General features: G+C 45.1%; 1 protein-coding gene across 1 annotated transcript in view; it reads right to left on the bottom strand.

The window, feature by feature from the left end:
* dock1 (dedicator of cytokinesis 1) overlaps positions 1-27,500 on the bottom strand; it is a 459,680-nt gene that overhangs the window by 158,900 nt on the left and 273,280 nt on the right. Inside the window, exons 28-29 of the mRNA XM_083788125.1 lie at positions 11,281-11,382; positions 5,412-5,506 (exon numbers count right to left, since the gene is read on the bottom strand). Of these exons, the coding sequence (XP_083644251.1) occupies positions 5,412-5,506; positions 11,281-11,382 (197 nt within the window). The remainder of the gene's footprint in view (positions 1-5,411; positions 5,507-11,280; positions 11,383-27,500) is intronic.

Raw genomic sequence — 27,500 nt, 5'->3', positions numbered from 1 at the left:
AGATTACAGACTGACATACCCACAAAGCTGTGCATAGGAGCGGCTAGCGCCTCTCAAAAATAGCATATAGTGACCAGATTTGAGGGACATCCAAAATGTAAAGAAAACTAAAAACTAAAACAAAAAAAAAACCCTAAAAAGCAGCTGCCAGTTGAAGCGTTCAGTGGGGGAAGGATGAATGGACGTGTCACCTTGGCTACAGGATGCGGGGAGCAGAAAACAACCCATCAAACGCAGCGCCGCGCCGCGACAGCTACAAATGAGACGCGTTGGGCTAATCGCTCAGGTAGCCTCCGGAGGAGGAGGAGGAGAAGGAGGAGGAGGAGGGGGAGGAGGAGGAGAAGGAGGAGGAGGAGGGGGGGGATGGGGAGAGGGAGGAGGATGAGGAGGAGGAGGGGGAGAGGGAGGAGGAGGAGGAGGGGGAGAGGGAGGAGGAGGAGGGGGGGGGGAGGGGGAGGGGGAGGAGGAGGAGAGGGAGGAGGAGGACGGCGGCGACATTCAGCCACTCTGGAGTTACGAAGAAGAAGACTGCTGAGGATGAGTCGCGGGGCGCTGCCTGACAGGCTTTGTTTTTCCTTCTCCACAGAGTTAAAACAACTATTTAACTTGGGCGCCGTGTGGCTGAAGGCGCCTGAGTGGCACGCAGGAATGTAATCTCTCTCTGTCACAAACGAGCACGGGGGCTACAGAGGTAGTAGAGGACGGAGAGAGAAGTCTAATCAGGGACAGAGTTTGTTGTGCAGAACAGAGCCACACGAGAGACGACGCAAGTTGGCCTCCAACGTCTGCCATTAACTCTGAGACAAAAAAAAAAGCTAATAACAAAAAAACAAACTAACAGTAGCACTTGAACACAAACACAAGGTAAAGTCGGGGGGACAAAAAGAAAACATTTGCCAAAAGTACAAAGAACAATCCAAGGTTGTAGTTAGTAGTGCAACAAGGAGCTTCAATTATGCGGTTCACTCACAGCGAACGGTTGTTTACTCAGTGGCTGTGGTGGTAAACGTCTAAAGTGTCACGTCACCCATTTTCAACCTTATCTTCAGAATATTTGGTCCTCACTAATGCTCATTTATATGAGACTAGAGCAGTGCCCGCTGGGCACTGGCCTACTTGTAACGATGCCAGTTGGAAATGCATGCCCCCCCCGCATCTAGTTGTTATGTCTGTGTCCCTTTTATGCCCATATATGGAGTTATTTGTCAGGCATGCCCAAATGTAACACCAACACCTGTACTTGGACCAAAGAGGTCCAAGTACAGAGCCATGACTCCTGTCCAGTCAAGGCCACGTTCACACGGTAACAATCAGAACAGAAAAGGACAAAGTGCCGTGTTGCATTATCACTTTTTAGTCCGTGTTTAAGACAGTGATTGAAAACGCTGCAGTGTACATTCCAGGTGGCTACGTGGCGCTGTGACGCGCTGCCAGATAGACGCGTCATGCGCGTGTATAGAACCACTGCCGTTCTATACTTCCTAGCACAGCTGTTTGTTTACAGCGATGCGTTAGCTTAGCATACGGCGGTGTGAGCCGCCCGAACGTGAGTCATGATGTCACGCGTTTTCCGCCGTTTCCACCATATTGCATGTTTGCATGGAGATGTCGAGGTGGAGCGTTTACAAAGATCTCCACTCTGGAACGCCGCTTCTTTTTTTTGGCATTTCCAACCCCCCCGAAAAATAAGTAAGTATAAAACGGAAGGTGCATGTGAAGTCCATGTGCACGCATCCGCAAGTACACTTACATTTGCGCACGTGTGGCCTGGCATGGAGAGCCGGGGTGGGGGGGGAGGGAGGGGGTTGTTCCACCACCCAGGGCACTTTCATTTTGTGACACGCATTAACGCCGAGGCTCCCAGTCTACAGCAGAACGGATGGGATTACCACACCTCCAGGGACCACGGGGGGAGGGGGGGGGGCAGAGCCACCGCCATCGTCTCGTCTGCATTCTGACCCAGGTGGCGGCCTGACGATGTTTACAGGAGGATTGTAGTGTGCATTTTTCCAATAGGTATTTCGGGGCCGTGTAGCAATCATGAGCTGGGCTGATGACAGCCTGCGCGGGGCGAGCAAGAAAAGGAAAACGAGAACGGACGACCAATGCAATCTCCAGCCAAATATGCCTGCTGGTTATGATGTCGGAATAGACCCGGGACGAGAGGGGAGGGGGTGGGGTGGTGGGGGACAGGCGTTCAAAAGGGCTTAACCCATTTTGGGGCGGGAACCCCTTTTGGTGTTAGCATCATGTTATGCTTTAGCTATTGAAAAATAGCACATCTACGAGCTCGTAGCGCGCCACCAAGTGGCGCGCTACGAGCTTGAAGGTCTGCTATTTTTGAAAAATCGAAGAACGACTGACACAGAACCATAGCTTTTTCAGAAAACTGTCAGGATGTAGAAGTCATTTTTATAATCTGATCTCAGGTCAAAAGGGCTTAAAGCCTCCATGCAGCCAGCCGTGTGTACCTGCTGCAAATAAGTTGTTTTCAACGTGCGGGCCGGCCGAGCTGGCGGGCTGTGAGGGTGTCACAGGTGCGGGCGTTCGGCCAAATGATCGCCCAAACACTAAAGATTTGAATGATAATATAACATGAACCCATGAAGAGTTGAGTTAGTACGTAGTTCTCTCACACTTTCAAGATTTCTTTCAGAAATATTCACGAATAGCAGCCAGACGCACAAGCTCGCAGTGCAGCACGATTTTCAATTTTTTGTAACGGACATCTAAGAGCGTGGAGCTCTCGTTTTCTTTGGGATGGAAAATGGTATCGTTAAAAAACACACAAAATGGCCTTAAAAATATACATTCTGGAACTTACATTTCAATAGAATGAAATGTCATTTTCATACATACCACACAAACTGTGTCGTAGAACCTCTTAAAAGTATCACTATCATCTGTAGTGTGTCCTATTAGAGGTTTAATCTAAACCATTGAGCCCTTATGACCCTCATGGTGTATTCATCAAGAACAATTCTACCTTTTATCCTCCGACTAGCAGTTCTCATTCTGCTTTTCAAAGTGACCGTCGCCACTCTGCAATTTCCCCAAATCGATGCCCTACTTGATCATAGTGCAGTTGTCGCAAGTTGCTACTTTTGAATTTAAAGAGTAAGACTTTTTGGACACACTGCATGAGGTTTCCACCCGACATAGATTATATAACAGGCTCCTATTATATAAGGGTATAATTGTACCAGCTCTCTGTTTACCGAGCAATCTTCGTTCCTACTCTCACCTATGGTCATGAAGTGCGGGGCATGACCGAAAGAATAAGGTCGCGAATACAAGCGACCTTATCTTCGATAGAGATAGGGTGAGAAGTTCAGTCACACGGGAGAGACAGAGCTGCCGCTCCTTCCTCTCAGGCTCAATAGGGAGGTCCTTGACGCACGTCCCACTGGGAGGACACCCCGGGGCAGACCAAGGCGCAGTTGGGGGAAACACATCGACTCACTGGCCTTGGAACGTCTCGGAATCCCCCAGGAGCAAGTCACTAATGTTGCTCTGGAGAGGGAAGTCTGGAGCTCTCTGGTGGAGCTGTTGCCCCCGCGACCCGACTATGGATAAGCGGTTGAAGATGGATGGATGGATGGATAATTGTAAAGCTATAGCCCAAAACCCCAACATGAGACATGAGCCTGAGGAAATAGAGACGACCCAAAACCCAAACCCTTCTGGTTTGGTTGGGTCATTCTAGAACATTGAGACATGTAGACCCTGATGTCAGGTACTGTAGGACTACTGGTTGAGAAGGGGTACTGCCTCACCTGGAAGTGCAACATCTCCCCCTGCCCCTTTAAAGGAGAATTTCGGACCAGAAGGCTTTCTTATGAGGGCTTAGGGTAGGGGAAATAGCCAATAATGGGCTTTTGCACAAAATAACACCTGGACCTCTTTGGTGGGGACGTACTGTAACAACTATACAAATGAAGGTAAGAAAGCCTTCTAGTCCGAAATTCTCCTTTAACAGTGTAATTTTGTCTTATTTGCTCACTATGCCAAAGTAAATATTCACACATCCACTTGGTTCCAGACACAGGTGCATTGGACAGTGGGGCAGCTGAAGCAAGATAAAAGAAGTATTTCATGAACAATAAATCCTCCCTCCAGTAGTTTTTATTCAAATTGTCAGACGTTTGGTATCAGTGTGGACCTTCCAGAGTGTCTTATAGGCTATAGCTCACATCCTAGTGTTGTTGCATTATTCACTGACCTTTTTGGATATCATTTTAATGGTGCCGTCTGCTTTTGCTTTGCTTTTTTGTTGTTTATTGCTCGGTGAAGCACTTTGAGCTGCATTTCATCATGTCACGAAAGGTTGCAATACAAATAATGTTTTTCTTTTTTTATCATTACTAAAACATTTACAACTTCAACCATGCAGGAGAATTGAGGGAATTGATTTTGAATGAATCGTTTGTCAGATCCCTCAAATCCTTCCCTCGAACAAGGAAGGAAGTCTGCAAATGATTCCAATGCTGCCTTTACTTTGTCTCATATTGACACACTCAGACACACAAAGATAAATCTAAGGCAGGTCAGTCGTTTTTCACCACAGACACAGACACCCCCCCCCCCCCCCTCCCACAGCACTTTCGATCTCTCTTTTCGTGCCTGGGATGAGAACACAATCAGGCAATACAAGGCGGCGAGGCATTAATAAAACACAAGAACCACAACAGCTCAGCAAGCAATAAAGTAAAGAGGCGCTGAGACTAAGTTTGGAGATTAGGAGCCAGTGTACACCCGCGCATCTATAATTCATGCTATTGTTTGCGGCTGTGCTGTGGCTGTTTCTCTGATTGCCGCGTTGCAGAGAGAGAGGCCCTGTGCCGATATTTGCATGGGAAAATGTCCTCACCCACTTCTGATTGCCGTTCCCATAGCAACAACAGTGGGAGGGAGATCAAACGTGTGTGTGCAGCACGGCACGCTGGTACGTGTTGTAGTGTGTGTGTGCACGCGTGTGTGTGTGTGTGTGTGTGTGTGTGTGTGTGTGTGTGTGTGTGTGTGTGTGTGCGTGCGCAGTGAAAGAAACAAAGTGCATTTACCAAAGTACCACATGCTATAAGTTTAAGGTACTTGAGTATTTCCAATTTTCGATACTTCATAGTTATATCTTCAAAACAAATCTCAAAAAATGTGCACCTCTACTTTTGGTATACATTTTGCTACCAAATACATACGTTTGGTACTTTTACTCAAGTACAGACATTTGAATTCGGGACTTTTTAAATTGAAACAGAATATATGAATACATATTCACATACACACACACATGTGCGTGTGCGTGCGCGTGTGTGTGTGCATGCGTGCATGCATGCGCTTGCATACTGTATGTGCATGCGTGCGTGCATTGAGATGAGTACAGTCCGGCGGTATGCAGGGTCGGGGGTACTTACTTATTTTGCATCATGTTCATTATGACCCAGTCTGTAGGGTAGACATTTTTCCCGATGAGATCTTTAAACATGATAAATGTTTCCATTAGGAAATCCTGAGAAGAGAAAAAAAGAGGGAGCGAGAGTGTGTGAGCATTCAAAATGAAAACAGTTATTCTTCCCCCCCCGCCCAGATAAGAGCAATCTGAAATGAACTGTGAGGGGTGTGTGGCTCGCAGGCAGAAACAGCTTTTAGATTAGTTTTTGTTAAGGTCAAGGTGACTCCAGGTACATTTTTCAACCCCCCCCCCCTCCCCCCCTTGCCTTTTGTAATCCAACGCTCAACGCTCCCCTGTGGTCGCCAGGCGCCAGATTACAAGCCGGCTTATAGTGCTACAGAGGGAAACAAAATGTGTGCGATACACCTTTTGGTGTTGTTTGAACTAAAGCATTATGTTATACTTAACCCATTCTGACCTGAGATCAGATTCATACGAGGTTTCCACTGGACACACGCTGGTCTGATTAGATATGGCACATAGCCCATAAGAGCGTGTCCCAATCGGGCCCCTCCGTCATTACCTACAAGAACACAGGCTCTCAAAGTGGCTCAAACCTTGAACACAGGCTCTGAAAGTGGCTCAAACCTTGAGTGGGGTCCCACGGGGGTCCCCAGCAAAGTGTGTTAATAATAATAATACCCCCCTTCCTTTTTCTTCCACTCTGTACATCATTTCTGTGTTTCAGATGTTGTGATAATTGAATGTTGTTATTTTTTCATGTCATGCTTATGAATTGAATACATATAGGATGTGAATGGAAACAAGATCGCAAGGACATCAATCAATCAATACAGTATACCAACAAAATCCGTTTAACCACTTTAACCTTAGAGTATATACATTAGCTGATCAACAAGCTCAACAACACGCTGTGATGCGTGACATTGTTAACCCATTTAGGTCAACATTTTAAAAATGTCTTCTAAATCCTGACAGTTTACTGAATTACCCATGTTTCTGTATCAGTGGTGATATGTAATTGACTCCGAGTCTCCGACCCCCCATCTGAAAATATGTTGTTCCAGGGACCCCCCCCCCCCCCAGAAGCAAAGATTTGAGTTAAAAACGTTCTGAGATAATATATATTCAAAGATTTGCGCCGCATTTTCACGACTTTTAAAAAATAGCAGACCTACAAGCTCATAGCGCGCTATGAGCTTGTAGGTCTGCTAAAGTAGAACAGAATGCTTAAAACACCAAAAGGGATTCCCACCCAGAATGGGTTAAGAAACATTTTGACAAATCTTGCTGTGTGTCACTTTGCCAACTCATTATCTCGCACACAGAGGCAAGAGTGAGTTGTTTCTATTAGTTTATCTTCACATCATGTTACAAAAGAGAGAATTACACATTTTCGGCTATCCAACCTTCTTGTGCGACCCAGTACCTTTTTATAAATGATAGGAGGATAGCACACCAGTGAAGTCAGAGTGCGATGATGGTTACAAGAAAAGTTACCTACTCATAAAGGCATAAAAAGCCCCCCAAAAAATCGTTTAAAAAAATACGATATTTTCAAAAGGCAGTCTAGCAATTCTTCCTTCAACTACATGAAGAACTCAGTGAGCCATGTCGTGCCACGTAATGTACAAATAATATTTCACGCATTTATGGATTTATTTCCGTACGATATGCATACACTTTTCTCCCATCTCCCCCCCCCCACAACTGTGGCCCGGATATTATTGCAGCCAGTCTGCCCACCAGCACCTCTTCAACGGTGGAATGACCTTCACCACTTCAGTCAGGAGTGGTGAAGGACCACTCACTCTGTTACAGCACGGACCGAACAATCGCACAACGCTCAACAAACACCTCACGTACTGTATAGTGTATAGCCTTTCATTTAAGGCCATCCGTCCTCTTTTAACCTACTGTGCATTCAAGGAGGGTTTACGTCAGTTTACGCCTGTCAAAGGACCACACATTGATATGTACAGGATAATGGCCGCGGACCTCCATTAGAGAAGATGTGGTGCCAGGGAGACGATCCACAAGCTTGTAGAGCTTGTAGATCTGCTATTTTTGGTGTAGTGTGAAATAGGAGCGTACCAAATGTGTTCTTTACAGCAGTGGTTCCCAACCTTTTTCATGTCAAGGACCCCCACATTGACACCAATTAGCCCCGCAGACCCCCATTTGAAAAGGTATGCCAGGGGACCCCCATAAGAGAAGATTCTTACGGCTCTAGCATTGATTCTGAACCCCGTTTAATTTCAAGGACCCCCAGTTTGACATGCAGTAGTCCATGGGCCCCCATTGAATGGTATTTCTATCTCTGGGACCCCAAATTTATATTGTAACATCAATAACGATATGGGGTCCATTTGGTTCCTAACTATCATTTAGCTGGGGACCCCCTGGAACTCCCTCAAGGACCCTTGGGGGTCCCCGGACCCCACTTTGGGAACCACTGCTTTACAGGTCCACTTGATCAAGTATAGAGCGTCGCAGTCCCGCCCCCTTTCATCTTTCATGACGACGCCAGGCCCAGGAAATAATTCCCAATGCATTTTTCCCATAGACATTTCAAAAAGTATTTATTTAAAGACCTTTTAAGTGTCGTACAAAGCCAACTCGAGTCGTGACAAATCATGACAACAAACACAATATTTTGGACCAAACAAATTACAAAGAAGAAAAACAACAAAAAAAGTGTTGTAACGTTTTCTTCTTCTTTCTATTTATTTGTTCAGCCCGAAATGTTTTGTTTGTTTTCATGATTTGTCACGACAAGAGTTGGCTTTGTACGAGGCAGGTACATCAATATATTTATTTATAGATTTTTTTCTGCAACTAAATGGCTGGAAAATGGAAAACCTTTTCCATTTTAAAGTTTCCTTCATTATAATATCTGGTTTCAGCATTCATATTCTATTATTAAGGTTATTTTTGCAGTCAGTTTGTGTTGGGGGTGGGAAGGGGGGACTTGGCGGGGGTCGCGAGACATGGCCAAAGCATTTCCGGGGGTCCCGACTCCCCACACTCCCCAGGCAAAAACGTTGAGAACCCCTGGCCTACATAACACTGCTGCCATGGGCCGTTTTGTTTGACTTCAGGACGCCCCCCCCCCCCCCCTCCTCCTCTCAGTGACAGACATAACAGGGCTGGTTGGTGTGTGTGTGTGTGGGGGGGGACTGCAAGACCATACATAAGCAAGCGAAAGTTCTTTGGGCTCCGGCCAGTTCTAAAATAAATAGATAAATAAATAAAAACTAATGCCAACTTCCAGCGACAATAAATGTGTGAAAAAGACGGTCTTCATCACAGCGATTGCCTGCCTGCCCTACTAAGGCCACCAGGCATTGCTCCCAGTCATTGACAGGCAGGGCCCGTAAATACACTGCTTAACCCATTCTGACCTGAGATCAGATTCATACGAGGTTTCCACTGGACACACACTGGTCTGATTAACCCATTCTGACCTGAGATCAGATTCATACGAGGTTTCCACTGGACACACACTGGTCTGATTAATAAGAGAACTCTGACATGCTGCTGATGGTCCAGACCAGATAAGACCAGTGTGGTTCTCAACCCCCCCCCCCCCCCCCCCCCCCCCCCCCCCCCCATGTGCTAAGGACCACCATTTTGTATGGTTCTATAGCAGTGATTTTCAACATTTTAATTTCAAGGACACAGCCTAACATTCATTAGGCTACAGACCCCCATTTAATGGGTTTTCTATCTTTGGTTCCAAACTATAATTTAGCTGGGGACCCCCTGGAATTCCCTCAAGGACCCCTGGGGGTCCCCAGACCCCACTTTTTTGGGGGGGTCCCCGGGTGCAGCATTGTTTTCTCACTCAATAGTAAGCAAACCAACACACAGTACACAGGGTATACAGGCCAGGGCATTTCTAAAGGCAGACTTTAAGGAATTCTAATAAAAAAATAATAAGACCATCACTGTGTCAAAAGTAATCAACAAACTATACTACAAAAACTGGTCAAAACATTGGCCATATGCCTATAAGATAGATCTTTTTTTTTTTTTATAAACAAACAAATGAATCCCCAAAGCACACCTGGTCTCTCAGCACACCATTTGGGTGAAGCACTGCATGCAGATCACTGCGAGCAGCAATCATACTGGAGTTCAGCCAACTAGGGCTACAGCACAGTCATTTACCACGGGTTTAAACCATTTAGGATCGGAACGCATCTGTGTCACCATTATTTTTTAACTTTAGCTGTTGAAAAATAGTAGGGGTGGGGGTGGAGGGGTCGGCAGCGGTGGCCTATGGGTTAGAGGAGCGCCCTTGTTGCCAAAAGTTTGGCGGTTCGATTCCCCAGGACGGGCAGGAAAAATCTGGGTCGGGAAGTGATTGTCATCACTCACCCAACACCGCTGAAGTGCCCTTGAGCAAGGCACCGAACCCCCAACTGCTTAGTGGCCAACAGTATAAGACTGTGGTTGTATTGGTCAGCTCCCAGGTTTTAAAGGTTTTATGACATTCATTTTCATTTATTTTTCTTTTTTCTTTTAGGTTTTATGACCTCAATTACACCCAGAAAACCTGAACTTTGAACATTCAGTGGATTTTCTGTGGTCTGAAGTTTTCTTTGGGGTTTGGAAGCCTTTTGAGCTACAATGAAAACAGGCAACACAGTGAAAACAGTGACATCTGCTGGCAAATCCCATTGACATATATGGGATTTGCAGGATCTTACATCACAATCTGCCGGCAAATCAGAGCACGCAGCAAGTTTGAGCCAGAAAACCCCAGATCACAGAAAATCTACTGAATGTTAAAAGTTCATGTTTTTTGGGTGCAATTGAGATTAGAAAACCTAAGAAAAATAAGAACAATTCCAAAACCTTTTTTTTAAGCTCTTTAGCTATTGAAAAACAGCAACATCTACAAGCTCATAGCGCGCCACCAAGTGTCTGCTATTTTTGAAAAATCAAAGAACGACTGACATAGAAACATAGCATTTTCAGAAAACTGTCAGGATGTAGAAGACATTTTTTAGAATCTGATCTCAGGTCAAAATGGCTTAAACACAAACAGAGGGATTTCCCTCTCTCACCAGTCCGGGGCGAGCAACAACATTTATGCTAATAACGGCACGAGCGGATAGTGGAGAGAGCCGGGGGGGGGGGGAGCCACTGAGGGGAAGAATTATTCAGAAAATAAAAACATCAGTCAGATGTTGTGTCCCTCTTCCCTCCCACACACACACACACACACACACACACCGTGTTGGCCGCGGGGCTAACTAGGATCTAGCGCTCCCTCCGCGAGGACCCTCTCCACCGCCGCCCGCCCACACGGGCTAATCATCAACAGCACGTAGCAAATTACCCTGTTCTCTCCAACAGAAACTCAATATCAAGCTGCGATATATGGTCCAATACGTTGGATATCACTATCACCCCCCCGGTTGTCCTGTCTGACGGGAACAACATGGATTATGGATCAACCCAATTAAGATTCAATTTCCACCCGAAATGACAAATGTTATCGTTATCTGCTCGCGCTGGACGGGGCATAATTCGCCTCTGAGGCGAGCGCGATGCATCTAGCCCATTTTTGGCGGGAACCCCTTTTGGTGTTAGCATCATGTTATGCTTTAGCTATTGAAAAATAGCAGATCTACAAGCTCATAGCGCGCCACCGAGTGGCGCGCTACGAGCTTGTAGGTCTGCTATTTTTGAAAAATCGAAGAACGACTGACATAGAAACATGGCTTTTTCAGAAAACTGACATTTTTAGACTCTGATCTCAGGTCAGAATGGGCTAGACGAGAGAGATGGAAAGGAAGGCCTCTGTGGCGGTGTGTGTGCGTGTGCGTGTGTGTGTGTAGGGGGTGAACTCTACTCACCACTACGTCAGTCCTCATCTTGCCGAAGGTGGCGATCAGGTGTCCGTAATGGTAGTCGTCCATCTGCCTCAGGGTGGCCGTCATGCTGGCCACAAAGCTGCCCTAAGGAGACAACACAAGACACACAGACATGGAATTAGCTCCGTGCACAACACAAGACACACATGGAATTAGGTCCGTGCACAACACAAGACACACATGGAATTAGGTCCGTGCACAACACAAGACACACAGGCGCTCAACACAGCAGCACTTAAACCCTATTGTAAAATATTAGTAGCCTAATGGAGGCGTGTTTAAACTTAGGGGGGTTGATGCTATGCCCGCCACGGGGCTCCAATCAGAGAGCATGAAGAAGGTTGACACAGTTTTGGCATTTATGGTTTTATATGAAGTTGAGTTTAGTTGATTGACAGACATGGATGGTGAAGTGAATGAATGACTCAGTGAATGAATGAATGGTATCTGCAATATAGTAACAGAAAATACATGGGAATATTAGGAAATTAATGACAAATGAGTACGGCTGGTTCTCTACTAAATTGTTGTGTAAATGAATAGGAAACAAGTCTAGTTAATTTAGCACACACTATGAACCACATAGTACATGAAATGGCTGTCAAGTTATCAAGTGAACACTGCACAAGTACATGCTTATGGTAAATAATGCTTTTGCTTTTAAAGCTTAGCTCAAAGCCTCATGAACTAATGGAAATAAGCATGTTAACACGTTTGCTCACTGTGAGCCATTAACTGAAAGCAGAAGGATAGCTTAAGATGCTAATAGCCACAATGTAGCTCCTGTTAGCTTAGCCACAGAATTTAGCATATAAATTAATGCCAAAAACTAACTTTTTAAGCAACATATAGATGACATCTTTCACAATGAACTGTTACATTTTATTGTACTTTATACACAGATTATTGCCTTACTTCCTCAAGAACGCATTCTGTTGGTCAGGTTTGTCTGTGCAGCTGCATTTTAGAACTGCACAGTCACAAAACGGGGGTCCTGTTGCATTAGGGAGTGCCCCAACAGATGCCTGAACTAAAGTTGGAAACTGGGTCATAAAGAATGACTAGAGGTTGCCCAAAATAGTCCTGTACAAAATAAGGCAAATAAATTAAGCTATGGGGAATTTTCTACACCTATAGAACATGTTCTGGAAATGCTCACCCATCTGACCACTTCATGACCACGGCAGCCAGGTCAAGAGGTCAGATATAGGTGGGCGGCTGCGAAGGCTTTTTCAGAGATTTTCTAGTGGACCTTGAACGAGTTAGACGAGTGGTTTCCAACCTTTTACATAATCAAGGCCCATTGTAACCTGGCCTCACCAGGCTTTCCACCACCTCGGAGGAAAGCCTGGTCTCTGTTTCAAAAGTCTGTATGATCCTGTCGGGAGCGGATGATATGGTTACGTCATGTTGTAGAATTGTTTTGTAGTCGCCAGACAGTAACAACAGGCGGCGACAACTTCCTTTTCCCTCTCAATAAAAGCTCTCGTAGCCTGTAGCTTTTATTGAGAGGGAAAAGGAAGTTGTTGTTCCTGTCTGTACTACAACATGACGTAACCATATCATCCGCTCCCTCTCGGATCATATACCGAAATGAAATGGTGCCCAGGCTAGGCCCATTGTATAATATTCTGCTGTATTGATGTTGGTACCATTAGGTAAACGTTGATCAGAATAATACAATTATATATAAATTTAGCTCCAGAGCGATTTACAGTAAAAAAGAACAAAAAACAATTAACCCATTCTGACCCGAGATCAGATTCTAAAAATGTCTGTTTGAAAATGACAGTTTTCTGAAAAAGCTATGTTTCTATGTCAGTCGTTCTTCGATTTTTCAAAAATAGCAGACCTACAAGCTCGTATCGCACCACTCGGTGGCGCGATATGAGCTTGTAGATCTGCTATTTTTCAATAGCTAAAGCACATGATGCCAACACCAAAATGGGTGCCCGGTCAGAATGGGTTAAAACATACATCAAAACATGAAAAAGTCATCATGAATCCTACGTAAGCTTAAGAACCTAACCTACTGCCTACCCTCCCCCCCATGAAACCATACATGCCAGGACACTGTGTGTGTGTGTGTGTGTGTGTGTGTGTGTGTGCGTGCGTGTGCGTGCGTGAAAAAGCGAGACATGAACCATTGAGGGTGTTGACAATAAAGTCTGTCAAGGCACTTATTTTGAGAGCATGGAAACAGAACACACGACAAAGAGATGGAGTGCCAGATTGAAAACATGTACCTTCTTGTTGTAGCAATCATATATACGGTCACGACAGTTATAGTCTCTCCCTCGAGGATTGCCGCGTTTCATTATGTGCACGCACTTTCCACCCTTTTGGTGTTAGCATCATGTTATGCTTTAGCTATTGAAAAATAGCCACTCGGTGGCGCGCTACGAGCTTGTAGGTCTGCTATTTTTTGAAAAATCGAAGAACGACTGACATAGAAACATAGCTTTTTCAGAAAACTGTCAGGATGTAGAAGACATTTCTAGAATCTGATCTCAGGTCAAAATGAGTTATAGCTCGTACAGTAGTTACAGAATGCACGGGCCGTGTGCACAACCGTACCGTCACCCCGCTGAAGGGAATGTAAATACGGAACAGGGTACATCTCTTCAATCATGCACAACACCTTGCTGCGCTGCGACACAATCACCGACGCCAAGTGGTAAATTATTCATGTTGCATGATGTCGCAACGCTTTATCTGCAGAACCATAAGCGGGGCGCAAGGGTTTTACCTCATCCTCGTCCTCACGCTTGTGTTGCTCAGCAGAAAATACCTAGAATGTGGCTCGGGGGCTTCTTATATCGACATGGTGGTGATTTCCATTCCGGTTGCAGAGAGAGAGAGAGAACCCTGTGCATGTTTTAGCTGTTCCTTGATGCACCAACTGGGCCAGTTTGAAATGCACCAGGTACAAATATACTCGTACCCCCCCAGCTATGGGACGTTATCTGCCAGCTACGTACATGACATGTTCGTACACAATCCATGCCAGTACATTACAATAGAAACGCAGACCAGGTGCCAGTGTTTCTAAAAAAAGAATAAAAGGAAAGAAAAAAAAAAATTACGTCCTGGCACAGGGGGTTATAGTGCTTAAAACGTAACCCGTCGTTCCTTGGCTTGAATTGGGTTAACATTGATCCGGTTGCTGTGGCAACGGCCCCAAAAATATGGATGTAAAATCTGACCACCGTCTACCTCAAGCCTCCATGAATCGGAATTTTGGAGAGCTTCTGCCGTGCAAACTTTGGATCAAATGTGTGACTTTGTACTGCGTCGCTCCCGGGGCGAGGGCGGGCGGACAAAATCCTTCTCTTAAAGTGGACGCGCGGATGGTGGCAAAAACTAATTATTCTACCTTTTCTTCTACCTCTATCATCTCTCTATCATCTCTGTCCTCTCTCTATCATCTCTGTCCTCTCTCTATCATCTCCATCCTCTCGCTTGTCAGCAAGACTACACAATGGACCGAGCACGACAACAACAGCAAAATAAAGTTCACTGTACTTTCACACCTTCAAAAGAGAAACCCTGTGATGTGACAATAGAGCTCATTGACATTCAGGCGGTCCTTTCATGTGTTGAGGAAACGCGGTGGGGGGGTACACACTGCCCTGTAGCACGGCTAGCATCGAGTGTATGCGTCTGCTGAAAGAACCAAGCCCAATTAGAGGGCACTTCAGCAGGGAAGCGCTGTGTTGTTTGTGTGCGTGGGTGATACGTGACTGTCAATGATATGATTATGGTAATTTCTGATTTGGCTAATGGGCTAACAAAGGACGCAATTACTTGATACTAGATAGATTACAGGCATCAGAGAGAGAGAGAGAGAGAGAGAGAGAGAGAGAGAGAGAGAGAGAGAGAGAGAGAGAGATGAGGGTAAATGGTTTCCGTGTTGGATGTCTTTTACAGCCACTGAATCTTGAACATTTTCATGTCAAGGACCACCGAATTGATGTGCATTAGGTTTATGCCATGCAGAGACCCACAATTTATTAAAAATATTTATAAATTAGCATCTATAAGTTCACAAAGCATCACACTGTAGATCGGCTATTTTCAAATTGCTTATAATAAGGTTAGGTGGTTAAACTGATTTTGATGCTATTACCTATATAATTTAGCTGGGGATCCCCTAGAATCTACTCAAGGTCCCCGGATACCCACTTTAAGAACCACTGCTTAACAGAGTAGAACAGTTCATGCATGTAAATGTGTGTGTGTGTGTGTGTGTGTGTGTGTGTGTGTGTGTGTGTGCGCGGCGTGCAAGTGTATTTTGGCGGGGTTACAGCAGGCGTATGACGAGCCCCATCCTTCTTCATTTGGGGCTCTAATTTGACGGATCCGGGGATATATATACGTGAGTGGCATGAGAGGCGAGCGCTGCGTTGATAAGTGGAGCGTGTGGGGGGACGAGGGGGGACGAGGGGGGGGGGGGCACTAAGCACAAGTGGCCCAGTTATTAGTGTCTGTCACTGCAGCGACAAGAGTGTATCTGCCCTGTTATTTCCCTTCCATCTCTGCAGCGAGCGGAGCGGAGCGGAACCACCCGGAAGACAAGCTTCTTTCGGAGTCAACTTCACAGGCAGCGAGCCCCAGCCTTGTGGGACTCCATGCCAGAGAGGATGACTCCATTGCTGCGAGTTAAAGAGTTCCCTCCTCTTCACAGCCTTAAAGTATAGGCTGCTTGCTGCCCTCAAGCCTGTCTATAAACATTCAATCAAGTCCTCCCGGCCAGCTGTAAAGCACAGGGCCAACAGTGTGCGTCACCGTTAGTGGCTCAGCCGAATGCGGCCGGCAATATGGGTGCAGCAGTATATCAAACTAATCATACTATAATTCTAACAATGTCTGTCTGTCTGTCAGAAACACCACCTTATCTCCTCATTGCCTGCACCTATCACTCCCACTTTTCACCATATGAATATGGAGGTCTTATTGAAGCCCTTTTTTCGATTTGACACATTAATTATTAATAATGAATTTATTAGTGAATTAAAAACGCACCGGGCGCAGTACCCCCTACGGCCACAAGGGGGGGGGGGGCAAATATCTCACAACGGGTAAGGGCTAGTTGATATAATCAACTATAAAATCTTTGATTCATAAAATAATCAATTCATAATGTATCAATGTTATGGGCATCAGGCATGTCATTAGAGTAAAAAATAATGCCAATGTACATACATACAGCAGTACTGACTCCACTGTGAGGGTCCATGTCTCGGCCCCATACAGCAGTACTGACTCCACTGTGAGGGTCCATGTTTCGGCCCCATACAGCAGTACTGACTCCACTGTGAGGGTCCATGTTTCAGCCCCATACAGCAGTACTGACTCCACTGTGAGGGTCCATGTCTCGGCCCCATACAGCAGTACTGACTCCACTGTGAGGGTCCATGTCTCGGCCCCATACAGCAGTACTGACTCCACTGTGAGGGTCCATGTTTCAGCCCCATACAGCAGTACTGACTCCACTGTGAGGGCCCATGTCTCGGCCCCATACAGCAGTACTGACTCCACTGTGAGGGTCCATGTTTCAGCCCCATACAGCAGTACTGACTCCACTGTGAGGGTCCATGTTTCAGCCCCATACAGCAGTACTGACTCCACTGTGAGGGTCCATGTTTCAGCCCCATACAGCAGTACTGACTCCACTGTGAGGGTCCATGTTTCAGCCCCATACAGCAGTACTGACTCCACTGTGAGGGTCAATGTTTCGGCCCCATACAGCAGTACTGACTCCACTGTGAGGGTCCATGTTTCAGCCCCATACAGCAGTACTGACTCCACTGTGAGGGCCAATGTCTCGGCCCCATACAGCAGCACTGTGAGGGCCAATGTCTCGGCCCCATACAGCAGTACTGACTCCACTGTGAGGGCCAATGCCCAATGGGAAATTGGTTTGCAGCCAGATCATAGTAAAAATACACACAACAACAACATTCAATACAGGACTAAGAACAGGGCACTAGAGACAGAGAATTCATGACATACAGTAGTAGCAAAGTCAGCTAAAGTGCATCAGTGGGCAGTATGTGCAAAAGGGCAAGAATAAAGTGCCATTTGCTGTTCAGCAGTTGAATAGCAGCTGGGACAAATGATCATTTGAACCGATTAGTCTTTGTGGCGGGCACCCTCAGCCGACGACCTGAGGGCAACAGTTCAAACTCAGACCGAAGTGGGTGATCCGATACCTCCAGGAGGGAGGAGGCTCTCTTAAGCATCTGCCTCTTGTACTAATACAACCCATACAGCAGTACTGACTCATTCACATGGCGTATTGCCTCCTCCAGAGCCGATGAGTGATCCATAAGTGCCGGGAGCACATCTGTAATCACTGCTTCTGGCCACCACAGGGTCATCATAATGGAAGGCAGATCCATTATGGTTACATTAAATGAGAAGTGATGGATTCTGCCCGGGCCATCTTCTCCGTGCTGATGTGCTCACCATGGCAGAAAACATGGATTGAGAATCACTCTCGGAGACGGATAAAGACCTTTTGATGTGCGGTTATTAACATTTAACTGGAGAAAGAGCAGCGGATGCGTCACCGCGGAGGAGAGGGCGACGGCAGACGGATGAGAAGATCGTGCATTCGTAATGAGAGGTTCTCAAAGTGTGGGCCAGGGACCGCGCTAGGAGTCATCGAGGAGGTTCCAGGGGAGGTCCTCCTCCCCAGGGAACCAAAAGGACCATTTTACTGATAGGACCGTATAGCTCTGAGAGTGGTACTAATGGACAAACAAATGGAACCATCACCCATCACCCCCACCACGGACCGTTTGACACCCTGACCTCGGGCCAGAGATAACACAGCATGCACTGCAGAACTGCAGGGTTCAGCAAAGCTGCTTCCCTCAAGTCATCATCAGGCTCCTTAACTCCCAAGTAATCCCCCATCCACTGACTCACACACGCACACCGCTAGTGACCTACGCACACGTGCGCACACACGCACGCACACACACGCACACACACACACACACACACACACACACACACACACACACACCTAGTGACCTGCACGCACGCGTAAAAACGAGTAGCTTGATTGGCTATTTACGGTATATATATATATACCTCTTAAACCCAGGAAAGCATCTGTGTCCTTTTACTTTAGATGTATTTTTTAGAACAGTGGTTCTAAACCTCTCAAAGGTGTGGGAACACAAATGTTCTCTTCATGGGGGTCCCTCCCTGGCACAACACATTTTCAGATAGGGGTCCATGCAAGGCCAAATCTATATCAAAGTGGGGGTACATGAGATGAAAAAGGTTTGAGAACAACTGATTTACAGTATAAGGCATTTGTAGAATCCGCGTCAGGACTTCGTAGGTTTGAAGTTGTGTGCTACAGTATATAGTTCGCCCACCTGAGAGCCCCACAGTCGGTCGACACTTTTAAGAGAGGACTAACAACTTTCCTTTTTACCATTTGGTGTAGCACTTTGAGATTCTCACGAATATAAAGTGCGTTATAAATAAAATCCATTATTGTGCACAAAAAAATATGGTGAGGCAGCTTTTTGCTTCTACGGCCCAACAGCCTGGAATAAACTTCCATTCGAGCTCAGACACGCACCCTCTGTAGACATTTTTAAATCTCAACTCAAGACTCACCTCTTCACCCTTGCTTTTAGTTTAGTTTTACTATGCACGTTCCTGCCCTTTTTATTTGTTTTTATTTATTTTATGTTCTTATATTCAATTTTGTTCTCTGCCTATTTTGTTCTATCATTTTAACTACTTGTGTTTTATTGTATTTTATTTTTGTGTGAAGCACTTTGAGCTGCATTTATGTATGAAAGGTGCTATACAAATAAAGTTTATTATTATTATTATTATTATAGTAGATGGTCTATTTCCAGTACAAATCACCCATGGAGTTTTGGCGAAACCTCCTCTGTGAGTCAGCGACGGCGTAAACATTTGACAAACGCCGCTGCAATAACAAATATAATAACTATAATTTTAACATCGAATAGCAAGTAGCAAAATGTTTGTCAGCGGGGGAAACTTGTTTAACTGGGTTTTAATAAACACCTCGTCTCGACGGGATTCCCTGCATAAACAACAACATAAGCGCAGAAACACTTTGATGTTGTACTGTAGAGCAGTGGTTTTCAACCCTTTTCATATTAATATTCATATTATCGCCATTTGAGCCACGGACCACCATTAGATTGATTTGAAGCCTACATTGAGCCTCATTATTTTGTTATCGTTGGATAAGATTTGGTCCACAAGTCCATATGCTCTATATGTGGTACCATTAGGAGATATAACAGGTAAACGTTGATCAAAATAACAATCCTTCAACATTCTCTTATTACCCTCCCCCCCCCCCCCCTCATCTCTCTCCTCTTTCCTTACTTTGATGGGAACTATGCACAAAACCCAAACCCAACTTTTATACTTGATGTGACAATAAAAGCCAATTCTGATTCATTCATTCATTCACTTTTTCACGAGAGACACAAAGCAGGAGTAGACCTCTGGTATAATACCACCTCTGATAGTGATACCACCTCTGGTATGTATTATGTGTTCAGTGTTCAGTGTGCGCTGAAGCACGGCTGTGTTACGTGTGTAGACAGCCCAACGACAGCACGTCACATCACCGCCAGACACCTGTGACGGCTGCAAATAGGCTTTTCCAAGTTGGCCCTCTCTAAACATGTCCTCTATCCTCATCCCGTTGGCTGACCTGTGTGTGTGTGTGTGTGTGTGTGTCTGTCTGTCTGACACCTTGTTGGCCGCGGCCCCAGGTTGGCGCCAACTGGACAACAATGCTGCTGAAAGCCATTGGCCGCCGTGCCAAGTATACTCAGCCCCGTCAGGGCAGAGAGGCTGGCACGCTGTGATATGTTGTGCTCACATTCCATCCTTTCTTTCTTTCTTTCTTTCTTTCTGTCTTTTATTTCTCCACACAGACTGTGGCCGCTCCATGGCAGGTTTTTCTCAGGTTTCTCTACACGACACCGTTTCCCAGTGGCTCTGTAAAGGTGGTTGTTTCTCTACACCGTTTCCCAGTGGCTCTGTAAAGGTGGTTGTTTCTCTACACCGTTTCCCAGTGGCTCTGTAAAGGTGGTTGTTTCTCTACACCGTTTCCCAGTGGCTCTGTAAAGGTGGTTGTTTCTCTACACCGTTTCCCAGTGGCTCTGTAAAGGTGGTTGTTTCTCTACACCGTTTCCCAGTGGCTCTGTAAAGGTGGTTGTTTCCCAGTGGGTCTGTAAAGGTGGTTGTTTCTCTACACCGTTTCCCAGTGGCTCTGTAAAGGTGGTTGCACACCGGCCGCGGTTTTCGGAAAATCGATGGAGAAACGCCTCAAAAAATCCAAAAAACACGCTCGGTGACCTTTAATATCTCCTTTGTTCTGTTTACTAGGCCTACAATGGCCAAAAATATATATCTATAAGATTTTTCAAAACGGACCTCACAACTTTTCATGAATTACAAAGTATTCCGACATTTTTCTAAAGTATTTCATAATAAAAAAAAAAAAAAAAAAAAAAAGTCTAATTTCTCTTTCAGATCTCAACACAATGGGTGCGGTACCACTCTCTTGGCAGGGGGGGGGGGGAAGAACCTTTCGCCTTTCATTCGTTTTGAAATTTATCTCACGTTTAAAAAAAATCCAATGGACATTTTTTTGTCCCTCTTTCCTTTTTGAAACTCAGCTCAAACGGCCTTCCTCTCCGCTCCCCCTGCGTGCCGAGGCGAAGCGAACGGAGAATATAAATGAAGATCTCATTGTTTGCGTGCGACTTATCTCTGCCAGGCCAGCCCACAATACTGTACTCATGCTGTCTCAGTATCACATTAGCATTTTCTATATAACTCCAGGGCTTTGTGGCTTTCTGCTTTTCTTTTTTTTGCCCGGTGGCTTCTTTTGCTTATGCAAGTTCCTCCCCGCATCCCTGATAGCATGGCACACTGTGGCCTCTGTTAAAGGAGCAGTTCACCCAATTTCACCTCATTTTCTTTCAATTACGTTATACAGCACGAAGCGTTGAATTCACGGAGATTTGCTGACCGGGCGGCGGGGCGCTCATCAAAAAGTCTCCTATACCGAGTCTCCTATTGACCTGGTCATCAAATTATTGGCTCAGGATAGAAAAATAAGTCATCTCAAGTCATAAGCTGAACTCTACGTATGCACGTATCGTTTATTTCAGCGTATAGCCCCAATCCTTTTTTTAAATGAGCCAGCAACTTTTATCTCTGCATATCTATAGGCTGAACCCAATAATAGACTGATGGGGGAGAGAGGGAGAAAACCATGTCGGTCATCATTCTCAGGCCCCTCCATCTTCGTTTGCTCCGTCCTCTCTCTCTCGCTGGGTTTCCCAGCTGATCTCCTCCGGACGTGTTCAGGAGTTCCACATCGCCACGTCCGTCCCCACTGGCTTAACCCATTTAGGCCTGACGTCAACATTTTTTAAAATGTCTTCTGAATTATGACAGTTTTCTGAAATACCTATGTTTCTGTATCAGTCAGTAGTGCTCAATATTTCATGTCAAGGACCCCAAAAATGTTGTGTAATATGCTGCCGACCCCCATCTGAAAATATGTTGTTCCAGAACCGCCCGCAGAAGCAAAGATTTTAGTTAAAAGGTTCACTCTGTAAAAATATATATTCAAAGATTTGAGGCATATTTTCAAGATTTTTCTAAAATAGCAGACCTACAAGCTTGTAGATCTGATATTTTTCAATACCTAAAGTATAACATTACTGCTTAAAACACCAAAAGGGGTTCCCGCCAAAAATGGGTTAATTAAAGGCAGGGAGAGAGAACAATGCGTTGTTTATGGGGGGGAGGAGGAGGGGGGGGGGCATCCGTCCGCTGTATGAGAGCAAACATCAATTTATGCCTGACCGTGGCCGCGGCGGGCGCGGGACGCGGAAAGTGAGACGAACGATGGGGAGACGGAGCTATAGAGAGGATGATTGATCTGGACCCCTCTCTCATTGGTAGAGAGGAGAGAGGATGATTGATCTGGACCCCTCTCTCATTGGTAGAGAGGAGAGAGGATGATTGATCGGAGGCCCGGGCCTTCTAATCACCACTTTTCATTTCCGCTAAGATTCTGCCTCATCATGTGCGCTCAGAGCGAGGATGAAGCTTCATGCTGCAGATTGATACGAAACTGTCAGGCCGCAGAAAACCTGCCCATGCATGTCCACCAAACGCTTACTTTTCAGGAAACTATAGCGGTTCAGGGCCCCGCTATACGTGGGCCCCCGATCCCGCCTACACGGCCCTCACACCTGTACGTCACGCCACGCAGATCTGGTTGATATGTATGGCCATATATGGAGATCTCTGTATATCTGACCTGTCCTTGTCCCTTTATGTCACAAGCTCTTGTCGTTAATACTCATTGGTTAAATATTTATAAGATAATCACACACACACACTCAACCACTTTCACTTTCAAAATTCTTTAAATATAGCAACAACAAAAAAAATCACACCAGTGTGAAGTGAGGGGCGCTCTTATCATCATACGTCATCATACATCATCTCATTCTGGCCAATCACAATTTGTGTCCTCACTTTTGTCTTCTGTGTTTGTGTTCACACACTTTTGTCTTCAGTGTTTGTGTCAACACTGACCCTCAAAGCTGGACATAGGCTATAGCGGATAGCGCAACCTAAAAAAATAGCTGCTCTACAAGCTCACAACCCGTCGTGATGTACCATGCTGTGAGCTTGTAGAACGGCTACTTTTGTGTCATACAACAAAAGTATGGCTTTAATGTACGAACAACAAACAAACACACAAAAAAAGCTGAAATGTGGGAGATACAAGGTTTCTGCCCGGCGACATGAAAAAGATCATGAAGTGGCATTGTAGAAATGTGCCAATGCTGGAGGAATAATACATAATATGCTGAAGTACTACGTATGGATAAACTGACTACAGAAACAGCCTGTTGTTGCTGTGTGGTTGAGTGATTTTTAAATGTTCTGAGATTGATAACGGCAAGTCTTTTCCAAGTCGCAGAAGATCATTATTTGTCTTCCTTAAAGCCGTTTGAGTGTCTGTCTGCGCCCATAGCTATGTGTGTGTTGTGTGTGTGTGTGTGTGTGTGTTGTGATTCTGCTGCCTCATTACTTCTGAAGTGATCTATCCATCTTTATCTGGCCCATAGTTTACAGTTGCAATGGATCACGGTCAGGAGTGCAATGCGTTTCGAAAAAGTGTTGACAAGCAATTAATTCAGCGTTAGTCATGTCATGTGAGCCTGTCCGTGTGAATGTTTGTTCACCCGCACAGTGAAAAAACCTTTAATAGGGAAATGGCAACATTTGGGCCTATGCAGCCTTTATCAGGCTATCTTTATGCTCATAAAGATAGCCTGGTGAATGGCCTGATAGGACGAAACGTTGCTATGTTTCCCTATTAAAGTTCTCTCACTGCATTTGAAGACAGTGTGCGGGTGTTTGTTCTTTTTCATCACGTCGGGGCACCTTACCCTCTCCTATACGCACCTGTCGCCTGTAGGTAGGTGTGCAAAAGCCTTGCTTTTTATGTACTTGTTTATAAAGGTCCCAAACAGACATAACTAAGCTGCCTCTGTTCCTCTTGTGTCTGCATGCGTATCTCAGTCAGTGTATAGGCTGTAGAGCGCTCGCCTATACTCAGCGTATATGAGGATAGCGCGGCTTGGGTGCGGCACTGCGGCAGGTACTGTATAAGTGCTATGGGAGCTGATGGTAGGTGTGTTGCTCCACCTCAGCATTCCATCTCCCAGGAAGTAAAAGTATAAGCATGTTGTAACGGGGATAGACAGCCACGTTCTGGGCGGATACAGACAATAAGCCTCTCCGACCTACATATACTTACTCAGTGCGTCAAGGCTAGTTTATACATCGTCACACGACGGTGTCACGCGTCAAAATATAGCTTGCGCGTCAAAATATAGCTTGCGGCTATATTGTCACTGAGAGACAATATCGTGCATGCGCCTAAGTATAAATCGTACTTCAGGTTGTTTCGTTTGCTCACACTGAAACCAGAACCGAAGAGAGTCATGTAGGGGAGAATCTATTTTCTTTGCTTTCCCGTCCAAAGTCTACTTTTCCCCATGTCTCTCTTATTTGATTTTCCACCCTCTTATGGAAGAAGAAAAAAAAAACAGGGTAGTTGCTATGGTAACGGAATAGGGTTCATTGCAGCGATAAAAGTGGAGGGATGAGGCGTAGAACGGACAGGCTGGCCTCGATGCTCTCGGCTCCCCACAGACAGGGGAATGTCACACGCGCACGCACACCCACATAAAAACACACACACACACACACACACACACACACACACACACACACACCGGGGGTTCCCAGAGCATTCATTTACGTTATAACCCACTGGTTCCCAAATGTGCACTGGCCAAGTGTACAGTCGCTCCAAGGATCCCTGCCCTGTAGGATCTGAGAGGGTATCAGAATGTATACATTTGTACCCGCTCTCAGTTGCAAACAAACATATGGATGAAGTTTTTTTCCGTGGGCTCCATTATGTACTTTTAAACACCCCCCGTTTAATGCTTGTGCCTGCACGTGCACGTGGGCCGTGCACGCTACAACAGCTGGCGCACCACATCTGCTCTTATTAACAAGACTGTACACAGCAACACACAGCAGATTCAAATTATGGCACTAATTGAGAAACAGCAGAAAAACGTACAGAGTAATACGATCATTGTATGAATATACTATGAACAAAACGTGAAGGAGAGTTAAATTGCCAGAAACACTGAATGTAACTGCACAATTCCGTGGCCAATTTCGATGTTTAAGTTACACCATGACCTGACGAAGATGTAACTTAAACATCGAAATGTTGTCACTTTTTACTTGCACCCTGTTATTAACCCATTCTGACCTGAGATCAGATTCATACGAGGTTTCCACTGGACACACACTGGTCTGATTAACCCATTCTGACCTGAGATCAGATTCTAAAAATGTCAGTCGTTCTTCGATTTTTCAAAAATAGCAGACCTACAAGCTCATAGCGCGCCACTCGGTGGCACGCTATGAGCTTGTAGATCTGCTATTTTTCAATAGCTAAAGCATAACATGATGCCAACACCAAAATGGGTGCCCGGTCAGAATGGGTTAACATCTTCCCGAGACTCAAATAGCAGACTTAAAATAGCAGATCTACAAGCTGCTATTTTCACTATACTTCTTAAACATTTCTTTTCTAATTTATGGAATTTCCTTGATTTTTTTGTTTATTTCTTCATGAAATTACAGTAAAAAGAAAATAGGAAACTAAAAAAGAAAGGGGCCCATAAACATTTGTCCTCGAGCCAACCCAGTGTTTGGGGACACAGTGCTTTAAGTTGACATCATCACATGTCAGTCAACTCACTTAACCACCACCTCCTCAAGTTCAAAACCAATCCTGAAACCACACACCTGCATCTGCATCCTAATAATAGGGTTGCAACCTTCCAGTGCTGTCCTCCACACACGTGCGCGCGCACACACACACACGCACACACACACACGCACAGAGGCACACACACTCGTGCACACCACACACGCGCCATAATGCAAGGACATCAAATACAAGTCCCCCGGGGGCTTGACTTTAAGGTAATTAAATCAATAGGAGAGCAGAGTGACTCCAGTGACTTCTGCACAGCCACTGGTCTATATCCATCTGACAAACAGCCTGCTTACACAAGCAAATCCCCCCGACTGCACAGTACTCCACTAAGAGAAAACCATAAAGCTTCTAATCCACAGTCCACAATACAGTACGTATATATATATATATATACACACAGCTCGAGCCAAAGGGGAGCTATCCATTACGCTAATACCATTATGCCCCATAGGGTCAACTTTCCCTTTGCATTGCTCTCAACCCGAACGGCGGTCAAAATGTTACGGAGCCGCAGGCGATGTTGCCTGGCGCCTGGCGGGGTGATAAGTAACGACACACACACACACACACACACACACACACACACACACACACACACACACACACACACACACACACACACACACACACACACACACACACACACACGTGGTGCACTATCAGTCTGCGAGCACAAGGTGATCTGGTGAAAACCATTACATTAACGGTGTGCATTCTACTCTATACTGCAGTGGTTTTCAAACCTTTTTCATATCAAGGTCCATTATTTATTCAGCGTTTGAGCTCCACGGACCACCATGTCACCAGATTTATTTAGCCTCTCAGACATAGAACCAAAGAATATTGTGTTGTCGCTGGATAAGATTTTGTTCACGATTCCATGCTGTATTAATTTGCAGCCCACTTAATGTGGTACCAAATGAATAAAATGAAATAAAAAATCATGTTATTGAATTGTGTAGACTCCTTGTAAAATTAAGTAATGCAGAATTGCAGATGTTTAATAATAATAAAAAAAAAACGCTTGAGAGTGTAAAATGAAACCAAATTGAGCCGGATCCATTTGGTTTCATTTTACGATAAATATTAAAAAAAGGTCCATTTGGTTGACCACTCTCCATCATTTAGCTGGGGACCACCTGGAACCCCCTCGAGGACCACTGGTGGTCCCCGGACCACTAAACCACTGTGTCTTCTTTTAAATCATTTCTGAAAACCTACTTTTGTATCAAGGCCTTCTCTTAGTTAGCTTGCCTTTTATCAGTCTCTGTGTTATATATGCTTTTATTTTTTCTTCTCCGTTACCTTCATTTAGTTGTGTTATCTATTTATTCTAGGTGCCGCTTTAACTGGTATGGTCTTTTATCTTGTTCTGCAAACCAATTTGTTACCTTGTTTGGAAAAGCATTATACAAATAGGTTCATTACCATTACGCCAACACAGCTTAGAGGCAAATGTATTGTTTAGTCTTTAGTCGCAAGTTTGTATAGGATTACATTAGAAGAAAATGCACGTTAACAAATTAACGCCTAATTTATAAATAGCCTATCTGTGAGCTTGTCAATGTGCTATATACAGTATCATGGTATTTGAGTATAATTTTAATACTTTTGCACTTTATACTTAACATTTTGATTACAGGCCTTACACATCAGTGGTTCCCAAAGTGGGGTCCGGGGACCCCCAGGGGTCCTTGAGGGAGTTCCAGGGGGTTCCCAGCTAAATGGTAGTTTGGATCCAAATGGACCCTTATGGGTCTGTAACATTAAT

Source organism: Protomyctophum parallelum (assembly GCF_964188405.1).
Source record: "Protomyctophum parallelum genome assembly, chromosome: 17".
In the NCBI taxonomy this organism is placed as follows: Eukaryota; Metazoa; Chordata; class Actinopteri; order Myctophiformes; family Myctophidae; genus Protomyctophum; species Protomyctophum parallelum.
The sequence above is the reverse complement of the archived record's forward strand: the minus strand, read 5'-3'. Positions and strand labels throughout refer to the sequence as shown.